The sequence below is a fragment of the Colobus angolensis genome, unplaced genomic scaffold, assembly GCF_000951035.1.
Source record: "Colobus angolensis palliatus isolate OR3802 unplaced genomic scaffold, Cang.pa_1.0 Scaffold79, whole genome shotgun sequence".
NCBI classification, from domain to species: Eukaryota; Metazoa; Chordata; class Mammalia; order Primates; family Cercopithecidae; genus Colobus; species Colobus angolensis.
Window position 1 is genome coordinate 7,800,589 of NW_012121709.1, and position 12,880 is coordinate 7,813,468.

General features: G+C 41.7%; 1 protein-coding gene across 1 annotated transcript in view; it reads left to right on the top strand.

Moving 5' to 3' along the window:
* CCDC60 (coiled-coil domain containing 60) overlaps window positions 1–12,880 on the top strand; it is a 210,346-nt gene that overhangs the window by 85,732 nt on the left and 111,734 nt on the right. Inside the window, exon 2 of the mRNA XM_011928720.1 lies at window positions 9,049–9,128. Within this exon, the coding sequence (XP_011784110.1) occupies window positions 9,049–9,128 (80 nt within the window). The remainder of the gene's footprint in view (window positions 1–9,048; window positions 9,129–12,880) is intronic.

A 12,880-nucleotide genomic window follows, 5' to 3' on the forward strand; every position in this document is an offset into this window, starting at 1 on the left:
TAACCACGTAGGCGATGCTGTGCCCTTCCCAGTGCATCACTTCAGGTGTGCCTGATAAGAATTTGTCCTGTCAATGGTGATGCTAAGCATAGCTGTGATGGTTAAAGTGGTGTCCGACAGACCTCACCGTTATATGGGTACCTCGTTTCCTTTGTAACAACTCATTAACCTGTGGGGTTAAACCTTGAGACTGTGATGCTTTCATCTTCTCATTCATTCAGCAACGACAGAAAGAATGCAGAGCCAGGCCCTGGACCAGGCGCTGAGTATCAGAAGTTTCCTTCCCAGGGACTGTTGTTCCTTCTCCTCTTCTTCCCAGAGGACTCCTGCTGCTTTGTCTCCCCTTAGTTCTCAGTAGAGGACTTGCTCGTCTCCCCAGATGACAGTGCCTTCTTCCACCACCTCTCCCTGCCAATCCACAGACCCCCAACTTCTTTTCTCCTGGGTCCATAAGAAGATGGGGGGGAAAGAGGTTGGATCAAAATATACTATAAAAGGTGCAACCTGTCTTCAACAAGGAGAGCTATTAATTAATTCTATAGTATATTTCCTATTTCAGTTTGAAGGATCTGTGTGTGGATGAGGTCACTAATTCTAGGTATCTCTACATAGGTAGGTACACATCTTATATTCTTATGACAAAAAAAAAAAAAAAAAAACTCACTCTCCCCAAAAGGAACTGCCCATCATCACCATAAAACCACCAAAAGGGAGCATTATTCAGCCACAAAAAAAAGAATGAGATCCAGTTATTTGCCACAACATGGATGGAACTGGAGATCATTATGTTAAGTGTGTTAAGTGAAACAAGCCAGGCACAGAAAGACAAACATCACATGTTCTCACTTATTTGTGGGATCTAAAAATCAAAACAATCGAACTAATGGACATGGAGAGTAGAAGGATGGTTCCCAGAGGCTGGGAAGGATAGTGGAGGAAGTGGGGCAGAAGGCGGGAATGGTTAATGGGTACCAAAAAAATAGAAAGAATGAACAAGACCTACTATTTGATAGCACAACAGGTTGACTATAGTCAATAATAACTTACATTTTTAAATAACTAAGAATGTAATTGGATTGTTTATAACTCACAGGATAACTGCTTGAGGGGATGGATACCCCATTGTCCATGATGTGTTTCACATTGCAGGCCTGTGTCAGAACATCTCATGTACCCCATAAATATTTGCACCTATTATGTACCCACAAAAATAAAAAATAAAAATTTTAAAGCCACCAAAAACTTAAACATCCGTGTGCAAGCTCAGGTCTTCGGGTTCATGTGTGTACTCCTGCCATGATCCCGCCTACTCTGTTCTTTACAGCTTCTCCGCAATGAGTCTGAAATGTGTTAATCAGCGTGCTTGCTTCTCAATGCTGTCTTTTCAGTCTCCCTTCCCCCCAACCCCTCGACGGAGCATCCCAGCTGTTTCCCTGATGTCTGTATCAACTCGGGCACATTTAACAGGAATTCATTTCCATCTTAATCTGATTCTAGGAAGTAGATCATATTTTAAGGAATAACAAAGATGAGTTCAGAACATTCTTTCATAAAACACAGAGAACAACAGATATTTAGAAAATTGGCTTTCCGGCCGTGACCTTCAACAAATCATTCTGATTTTCTGCCATATTAAATTCTTTATGATGAAATCTAACAAAATTCAGTGGAAGAATTTTGGAGGCAGTATCTGTAAATCAATAGCTAGCAACTGTTGCCCCTCAGGTAGTTCCCACTATGCAAAATAGGGCAAGGGGGGGATGGGGATGCAGAATGGAGTAGTGAATAAGAACACAGGCTTCAGTGGCACTTGAACATGAGTTCAAATCCAGGCTTTGTCACTTAATAGCAAGTCAGTTTCACCTTTTTAAGCCTCCTCTTGCTGTCCTATAGAATGGGAATAGTAATATGGCAAGGATTCAATGGACTCATCTATTTCATATAAGAACACACTTGGGATAGTGCAGAGCACATAGGAGATTGGCATCAGTTCCATTTCACAGACGGGGATTGGCATTAGTTCTGGTAGGATTGGCATTAGTTCCATTTCACAGATGGGGAAATTGAGATTGGGGAGTAATGGTACCTCACTCAAGGTCACTGAACTCCTGAGTGACAGGGCCAGGACTCAAACCTAGGTCTTTCTGACAGCAAACATCTTTCCATCCATTCCCACCACACTTCACTTCTTAGCTTTCAGGTTAAACCACATCACTTCCGGACGTTACTATTTAAACATCCCCAGCACATGAATATTAAATGTGAGTACACCCGCCAAGAAAACCATCCCCATCTAAGAGTCCACTGTGAGTCCGTGCGTGCTCCACCCCTCCCAGGCCCCTACCCCCAATTACCACCTTTTAACCTGGTACATCACAGGACATCACACGGTATTTCTCACGATGCTGCTCTCAAAAACTCATTGGGTCGATAAGAGAAAGGATGCTGTTCACACATGCTGTAGGAAAGGTGGGCAGGGCAGACTTGACTTTGTTTTCTAGGAAACAAAGAATGGAGTCATCACCTGTACTCTGCAGAGCAATGGAAAAACTGAAAGCTCTGAAGCCGATGACACATCCAAGGGAAGCAAAGACAGAAAATCACAATCAACCAGGCTTGGAGTCATCACAGAGCACAAAACAAAGGATATCTACAGAGACGGTGTATTAGTCCATTCTCACACTGCTCTAAAGAAATACCTGAGACTGGGTAATTTATACAGAAAAGAGATTTAATTGGCTCATAGTTTCACAGGCTGTGCAGAAAGCATGATGCTAGCATCTGGTCCTGGGAAGGCCTCAGGGAGCTTTTACTCATGGCAGAAAGTAAAGCATGAGCAGACATCTTACATGGCAGCAGCAGGACCAAGAGAGAGATGGGAGAGGTGCCACAAACTTTTAAACAACCAGATCTCATGAGAAATCACTATTGAAAGGATAGCACCAAAGGGGCATGGTGATAAACCATGAGAAACAACCCCCATGATCCAACCACCTCCTACAAGGACCCACATCTAGCATTAGGAATTACATTTCAACATGAGATTTGGGTGGAGACACAGATCCAAACCGTGTCAGATAGTGATGGGGTTTTGCTTGGTTTTTATTTTCTCCTAATTTTTTAACTTTTCCTGATTTTCTATTAGATTGGTGCAAAAGTAATTACGGTTTTGGCCATTTCAATGGCAAATGAATTTTTGGCATTCATTCAATGGCCAGTGAATTTCAATGGTAAAACTTGCAATTACTTTTGCACCAACACAACATAATACAATGTTAATTAGTGTCAAAACCAGATTAAAATATTAAATGTGAGGTTGTATTACAAATAAGTTACCTGGATAGGGAGATACATGAATGAGTGTCAGTAAGGAGTATAAAGATCTAACAATGTGGGAGGTAGAGCAGGTAAGTTTTGATGGGAGGGGAGGTGATCTACAAAGATCTGAAGAAATTTGGAGAAGTAGGAGGGTTCTGAATACCCTAGAATCGTGATTTTTGATGTTTTTTTGGGGGGTGAGGGGCATGATCAATTCTGGATATGCATTTTAGCCACGGAAAACTCTGGGAACCTCAGGGTTAAGATCAAAAGGAGTATCCAAAGTTATCATCTGTAAAGGGATCCTTGATTAAATTAAGGGGAGGAGGACCTGCTTTGTAGTCCCAAAGTGGCCTGGGGCTAAGGCATTTGCATAAGTTGTACCCATAATCACTTGCTTTCACTCTCATCTCCATTTCCTGCTCCCACAGGGGGCTGATCCTTACAAACGACATTTCCCAGGTGCCCTTGCAGCTGGCTTCCAAGTAGGTTCAGCCAATAGGAGGCACCATCAGGAACTGAAGGGTGAGAGTTAAGCAGAAGCCAGGGCATTTCATCCCTTCTCTCATTCGGCTTATGGTGGCACCTCTATCTAAAACTACATCTCCTCCATGAGTCTAGCTTATGCCAAGTGGCCCTATTCCAGGGCTTCTGAAGTCCACCTTTTCCCTTAATTCCTCCAGCCCTGGAGATGGTAGAGGTTTCCTTTCGCTAATCTCTAGCTTGCCTCACCATTCCTTATGTGACTTTTGAGCTCTGCCTCACCATTCCTTATGTGACTTTTGAGCTCTTCCAACACCTTTGTAACTGCTCCCCTGTATTAAATTCCCTCTGTTGAACTACCTGTCATGAATTCTGATTTCCTGCCTAGACCCTGCCTGATCCAGTATGTTAAAATAAACTATTAGCTTACATCATTCCAGACTCTTAGATGACTCAATTTAAATTGGCATTAAACATTTCTACTTTGCCTGCCTTGAGAGAATTAGTCAAAATTGCTTTACAAACATGAAAAATGCAATTATTTTATTAAAATTAATCTACGTGAATTGTAGAAAAAATAGGAAAAAAGATAACCAAAACAAAAAGTTATTGTTTAATTGCCTATAATTCAAATGCCCTGAGATAACATCTCTATAAACAATTTATTGCATTTACTTCCAGCTTGTTATATTAGTACATATATGCCTTGTCATATGTCAATATTTTAAAACCTAATTTGTATTAGATCACATACATTTCTGGGAATTTCTATAGATCCTATAAGTATAAATCTTAGAGCTTCTCTATGATCTACTATCTTTATATTTTGTAGCATGCATTGTCATCTGAAATTACATTCCATTACCACCTTTCCACATTAGTAAATAAACAGCCATAGCAGCACTAAGTGGAAGCACCAAGACTCAAATGCATTCACATACCACTGTCTGGATAGACCATGATTTATCCCCACAATGGCTATTGTGGGACATTTAGGTATTTTTCACTATTATTCACATTGCTGTGATAAATATCCTCAGGGATAAATCTTTTCATCCTGGAGACATAATTTCCTTGGCTGAGGCAAGAGGATATGTATTTCTAAAGCTTGTCACACATATGTCTAAATTGCCCTCTAGAAAGGTTGTAGAGAGTGATTTTTGAATGTTTTATAAACTTTTTAATCTACTATTTAACTTATTTATTTAACTTGTTAACTTATTAACTTTTAATTTAACTTGTTATTTTTCATTTAATATCAAATGATGTTTGTAAATGTTCTGAGAACTAGTTATTTCTGCTGGCTTATTATAATTTTAATTAAACAAAACTATAATTATAAAGTTATAATCATAAACTTACATTTATAATTATAAAATTATACTTTGACAAAAATGGTTTCCTGAGAATCCACTTAAATGCTGACATAGTTGTGAGGCTTTGGGGGGTGCATCTCATGCTGCTAAAGTGGGCGTCAAGTTGAGGACACAATTCAGTACCAATCCCAGTTGATACAAATCCACTCCTACACAATGATGTGAATTCCTGGTGCCCAGGCAACTATCATCAGGTGACATTTGAAAAACAAATGCTTGAATGTTGGACATTATCACAGTTGTTTCACGAAGAAGGTGAAATTTCAGATGTTTAGGAGAGTGGTAAAGACATGACCATGGCATAAAACACAGTTTCAATCACGTGTTTTCAAATTATCTGGCAGGAAAATTTCTGATGTGCTTATTTTTCCTTCATTTATAAATATGCTTAGTTCACGCATCTTTTTGGAAAGTTACTTTGGGCCTGCGGGAAACATATAATGAGGTTCTCCAGAATAAGTGGGATTAGAAAGACAGACAAACTCATTTTCAAATATTTGATCTCAACATGGCCAATCTCATTGCTTTCACTGTAAAATATACCAGAATTGGGGTCATCTGATCTTGATACCTCAAAAGCAGTGTTGGGAAAGGAAGAATAACTAGTTAAAAGAAGTCTCAGTCTCTTAGCTGTTTTGCTACTCCTAAGAGAGGGACGCATTTCAGATAGAATTCTGTGGCTGCAGGTAACAGAAAACCTAATTTAAGCTGTTATAAATAATAAAGGAAATGTTCGTGGAAAGTCAAGATTCCAATGAAGCTTGATCATTTCAACAAGGCACCATGGGATGAGTTTTTCTCTGACTCTCTTCTCTGCCTTTCCTCCACATCATCTTTGCCCAAGGCTGGCTACCCTCATGGACACAAAATGGCTGTGAGCAACTCCCAGGGGCTATCTGCTTCCCATTTCTAGTCAGTGAGGAAAGAGAACATCTCTGCCTGTGCTTCCCAGAAGCCCCTAGAAAATGCTTGCATCTCATTTGCCCAAACTGGGTCACATGACCATCTGTAAACCAACAGGTTGACAAGGGGTGGTTTGTGCTGTTTGGCTTCAGTCATTCAGGGCCTCCCCTGCTGCTGGTACCATGAGCATCTCCCAAGATGCAAGTGCTGAGTGAAGGAAAGGCAAAGGGCCTAACCAGAGAACTAACTGGTATCAACAAGGAGAGTGAACAGATGTTGGATGTGTGAGACAAATGAATGTTCATTATGCAAAAGCTTGGGAAAGTACTCCTGGAGTTCCTTACATGCCTCGTTAGAGGGTGGTCTCTCCACCCGCTTCACCCACCCCTCAAGATGAACACCGATAGGTCTACCATCAATTTCCAGCCAAGGGTTGAGGCCACCTGGTATACTGAGATGAGCAAGATATAGTACCTGTAATTCATTACTAATATTAACCAAAGAGACAAAGGTTGTAAATGATTTCATTGTTTCCTATCCAGTTGACCTGATTCAAGGCTATTCAGATGTTTTGTTTTGTGTTGCATCCTTTATACTTTCCTTTTTCCTTTTTTTTTTTTTTTTTTTTGTGACTGGGTCTTGCTCTGTCACCCAGGCTGGACTGCAGTGGCGCTATCTCCAGTCACAGCAACGTTGACCTCCTGGGCTCAAGCAATCCTCCTACCTCAGCTTCCTGAGCAGCTGGGATTACAGGCATGCATCACCACATGCTTAGCTAATTTTTTTGTATTTTTTGTAGAGACAGGGTTTTGTCATGTTGCCTAGTCTGGTCTTGAATTCGTGAGTTCAAGCCATCCTCCCACCTCAGCCTCCCAAAATCCTAGGATTACAGGCATAATCCACCATGCCTGGCCCCACTTTCTCAAGTGGGCAAGTAATAGCTACAGTTACAAATATTCTGTGGAATTGCCATAGACTGTTCACCCTTCATCTGTGCTGCCTTACATGGGAACATGTATTGGCCAACCCAGGAGAAAAATGGAATCAAGCAGGCCAGAAACAGTTCCTTCCTCCACTTCATCTCCCACTCTGTCTCCCACCCAACTCTTCCACAAACATCATTCAACTTTGAAACAACTATGCTTCTCAACTTTCACTTTACACTTTAAAGCCCCAGAGCAGTAGGCACTGTAGCCCAATTTCACTGATAGTGGCTGCAGAGAAAACACTTTGCCTCCTCCCACACATAGATATTGGGATTTCTGTTAGTGAGCAGCCAACCTGTTCTTACCCTGCCTTCAAAAAACACTCTCAGTACGGTACTACCAACTAGTCTTTGTCAAATTTCACTTTGCCGTTTACTTTTTAAATCTTTTCTCTTTCATTATGTAATTAATTAATACTTATTGTAAAGTTATAGGAAATGCACATCAGCTAAGAAAAAGAAATAAAACCTGCCATAATCTCACCCCCAGAGAAAATCACTGCATTTTGAAGCTATGTCATTTCATATCTTCGATATGTGTATATCCACATAGATCATTTTTCAAAAACCAAAATAGAATCGTGCTATAAATATTACTTTGTAACATATCTTTTGACTCAAATAAATCAAACATCTTTATATATCAATAAACATACTTACATTATGTTGCCATTATACTTAATTACTCCATCGTATTCCATTGTGTAGATGCACCATAATTATTTAACCTGTCTTTTGTGAGATGTAAAGTTGTTTTCCAATAGTTTGCTATTACAAGCAGCATGCTGGTGAACAGTTTTGTTGATGAACCTCTACGCCCATGAAAATATATTTCCTTAGGATTCCTGACAGCAGAATTGTTGGATCTAAGGACATGCTCATTTCTAAAGCATCTGGTATGCATTGATGAATAGCCCTTCTGAAATGCCAGCACAAAGTATTTACCAACTTTATCTGAGAACACCCATTTTCCCATAATTTCCTAGTATTTTTTTACGTAAAAAAAATCCTAAGGTGCAGGAAAATTTCAAGACAAGATAATCCAGGTAATATTCTGATTATTGTTTCTCTAAACTGCAGGTTGAGAAAAATGACTTTTTTACTAAAATATAATTTGCCAAGTATGATGGCTTGAACCTGTAATCCTAGTCTTACTTGGGAGACTAAAGCAAGAGGATCACTTGGGCCGAGGAGCTCGAGGCTGCAGTGAGCTGCACTCTAGCCTCAGTGACAGTGTGATCCTGTCTCTAAAAAAATAAAATAATAATAATAGTATAATATAGTTAATTTATCTTTCTTGTTTATATTGAGCATGTATCAACTTCTGAGTAATGTGAGGTTTCCCCTGGGTATAGTCAAGGCAAATTAATAGGGAGAAAGAAAAAACCCGCGAGCAATTATCTGGATAATTCATTCATAAACCTCTGCTATGGGGGCAGGAAGAGAGGGGGAGTACATTTGCATCTTTATGTTGACAAGATTCAGCTCTCCAAATCAGATGCAACACCACCAATAATAGTGAATTTTAATGACTAATTGTTTGCTTTAAAGTATAATGCTAACAGTAGTAGCTTCCATTTATCTAATGCTTGCTATCAGTGAGGAATATAGCAATTAATTTAATCCTCAAAACACAGTAGGAGTTATGCCCCCATTCCACTGAAGAAATTGAAGCCCAAATTCTTCAGAGAGGTTGAGTAATTTGTTCAAGGTCACACAGCTGGTCACCAGACAGAACCAGGGTCAGAGCTCAGGTCCACCTGTCTCCAAAGCCCTTACCATGTCCACTTTGTCACACAGCAGCCCCCTCTTTGGTGTCAAGGTAGACTCTGTGCTACCCAGGACCCCTTAAACCTAGCCATACATCTCCGATAAACCCATGAGCCTCCTGTGCCTGTCTCCATTTGGAACCGTTGTACTAACATCCATTTGGAACCGTCGTACTAACACTCCTTTTACTTTCACCCCCTGTCTTCTCCTCAGGTCCCAGACAAGCCAATGAAGAGCATCAAGTATATGGACAAGGAAATAATGAACCTCAAAAAGGACCTTATACGAAGCCGGTGAGTGAGCCCAGCAGGGAATGATCCATAGACAACCCAACAGGCATAAGCAGGCTATGGGGTGTGGCCTACAAGTCCTTGCCCAGTCCCAGCATCCCCCAATCCTGAACACTGAGCAGAAGACTTACAGGAGGGTAACTCTGGGAGGAGCAGAGGGCAGGATCACTTTGTCGGTTGGACATGTGCCATGCCATGCCAGCCTCCAGCCGCCTGCCTAGAATTCCCTCTGCTTTTCTTCCTGGACCTGAATCCAACTCAAGAACGTTCCCCCAAGCTCCAGAAAACCTTCCCTTTTCACTCCAGACCTACGTGATGATACCATGAAGTCAGAGTCGTTCTCAAATTCTGGTCCTGCTACCTGCTGGCTGCGACGCTGGGGGAGTTATTTGAACTCTCTGGGCCTCTCTTTCCCTGTCTGTAAAATGAGAATAATAGGAGGTTGTTAGAAGAACCAAGGGAAATAAAGCAGATAAAGTGCCCCTCATATGGCCTTGAATACAAGGCTGTTCCTATCTTTCCTCACTCCCCATTCCTTCCTTCCCTGATGATTGAGGCCCAGGACCATGTTTTGATCATCTCTGTGTGGTGAGATGGAAGTTTTCTCTCCTTTCCCTTAACTCTTTCCTGAGACCTGGAACACCCCAAGATAGGATCCTAAAATGAAACTTTTGGTAAAGCAACTCAAGACAGAGTAAGAGATGAAGACTCTTTTAGCACAAAACACGTAAGACATATGCTGAGAGGGGTAACCTAGGCAGTGGGAAAGTTCTGTTTATCTTAGACATCTCCCACTCTGAGCCAGATGCAGTGAGAGGCAGAGTGAGATACCCTCTCCCTTCACCTCCATCTTCTGAAAGCCACCCTTCTTCACCGCCACCAGAATCTCCACCCTGCCCCATCCAGCAGCACACCTTGATGGAACTGATGACTGAGCCCAAGAGGACTCCTGGAAGGTGGGGGAAGGGAAAGGAGTTAAAGGACCTAGGGGAGAGGTGAAGAGAGGGTCCCAGAGGGCCATCTTCCCACTGACTGCAGGGGATGGCTGTGTCGGCTATCTGAGGGTCTCTAGACACTGTCTAGTGAAACATAATTTGAGTCATGTGTGTAATTTTAAGCTTCTGAGTAGCCACACTAAGAAAAGTAAATAGAAACAGGTGAAAGTAATTCTAATAATATTGTTAACTCAGTACCTCCAAAATACTGTCATTTGACATGTAATCAGTATTAAAATGTATTGGGGAGATGCTTTTCATTATGTTTTCTAACACATGATGAAAAGTGATGAAGGGATGAAAAATAATGAATGATGAAAAATCTGGGATGCATTTCATACTTAGACCACATGTCAATTTGGACCAGTCACATTTCAAGTACCCAATAATTGTTATGGACTAAATTGTGCCCCTGCCCCCCACCACACACACACACAAATTAATATGTTAAAGCCCTAAGCCCCAATGTAATTTTTTTGGAGACATGACCATTAAAGAAACAAGTAAGGCTAAAGGAAGTCAAAGGGTGGGACCTTAATCCAATGTGATTGATGTCCTTGTGAAAGAGGAAGTGACATCAGGCATGAGCACACAGAGAAAAGGTCACATGAGGACACAGCAGGAAGACAGCCATCTGCAAGCCTAGGAGAGAGGCCTCAGGAGAAACCAACCCTGCTGGCACCTGCACCTTCAGCTTCCAGCCTCTAGAACTGTGAGAAAATAAATGTCTGTTGTTTAAGCTGTTCAGGGTGTGGTATTCTGTGAGGGTGGCTCCAACAGACTAATACATAAGAGTCAATGCTGGGATGTTCCTGCAGAGAATGATCCAGCTCAAAGAGGCCAGCAGGGCCTAGTCTCAGATTCCCTTGCAGAGCTCTGAAGGCAGGATTTGAACTTGGATCTCCAAATTTAGGGCTTAGAGCCACAAGGATCCTCTGTTAGTTTCAGACCTACTGGCCTCTGTATAGGGGATTCACCTTACCTGAATTTGTAATTGCCCAGTGAGTTCACCTTGCCTGCTGCCTAGACAGAGTTGATTTATCAAGACAGGGGAATTGCAATAGAGAAAGGGTAATTCACACAGAGCCAGCTGTGTGGGAGACCAAAGTTTTATTATTACTCAAATCAGTCTCCCTGAGCATTCGGGGGTCAGAGTTTTTAAGAATAATCTGGAGGATGGGGGAAAGCCAGTGAGTCGGGAGTGCTGATTGGTTGGGTCAGAGATAAAATCATAGGGAATTGAAGCTATCCTCTTGTGCTAAGTCAGTTCCTGGGTGGGGACCACAAGATTAGATGGGCCAGTTTATCCATCTGGGTGGTACCAGCTGATCCATCAAGTACGGGGTTTGCAAAATATCTCAAGCACTGATCTTAGGAGCAGTTGAGGGAAGGTCAGAATCTTGTAGCCTCCAGCTGCATGACTCCTAAACCATAATTTCTAGTCTTGTGGCTAATTTATTAGTCCTGCAAAGACAATCTAGTCCCCAGGCAAAAAGGAGGTTTGTTTTGAGACACGGCTGTTATCGTCTTTTTTGAGATGGAGTCTCACTCTGTAGCCCAGGCTGGAGTGCAGTGGCACAATCTTGGCTCACTGCAACCTCTGCCTCCCAGGTTCACGCCATTCTCCTGCCTCAGCCTCCCGAGTAGCTGGGACTACAGGTGGCCGCCACCACGCCCAGCTAATTTTTTTGTGTTTTTAGTAGAGACGGGGTTTTTCACCATGTTAGCCAGAATGGTCTCTATCTCCTGACCTCATGATCCGCCCACCTCGGCCTCCCAAAGTGCTAGGATTACAGGTGTGAGCCACCACGCCCGGCCCTTTGTTTTTAAACCATAAACTAAGTTCCTCCATAGTTCAGCTTATGCCCAGGAATGAACAAGGACAGGTTGGAGGTTAGAAGCAAGATGGAGTTGGTTAAGTCAGATGTCTTTCATTGTTACAATTTTGCAATGACAGTTTCATCTACAGTGCTTGAAACCAAGTTAGAGGACTTTTGAGACTGATGCCTTGGGAAACTTGGAGCCCCAGGGACTGGTGACACATAGGATCAAGAATCCAACAGCCATCTGAGTAGGGACAGCAGGGGTAGCAAACAGCTGAGAAAGAAGATGGCACGGTGGGGGATGAGCCTCCCAAAAGGGAATTGCACTCTGTTCCACAGCTTTGCCCGGAGGATGTTCCAGGCTTCACAAGGAATAGTGCAGCAGGGACATTGGATCAGAAGACAGATTCCAAATACAGAATTTCATGGGCACCAATCAGTCATAACAGACTCTGGCCATACCCAACCATTATGACCATGTTAGTTCTTACTAGCTGAATATTATCAGCCACCAGGTAGATGAAGCCAACCAAGAGCCACAGCTGCAAAGATATATCAGAATATCTAGAGCCTGAGGAATGAGGGTCTCCACAAGAATCTGTACACTGTAGACAAACGGCTGTTGATGAGATAGATGCCAGTAGATGCCTTGACCTAGACTCAACTCAGTCTAAGAAGGGTGACAAAGTAGTGGTGTGCCAGCTTGTAACTAGAGCCCAATGCTAAATTTTCAGTGGAAAATTATTGAACCAATTATTAAACACAGCTATTGTTAAAGATTAATTATATAAATGTATATCTATAATTGCAAACCAGTTGTTAAACACAGCTATTATTACAAATTAATGATATGAATTTACAATTAAATACATTCTATTAAAGCACAAGTAATAAATACTTAGAACTCATCCCTTCCTAATTGTTTTATACAGTTTGC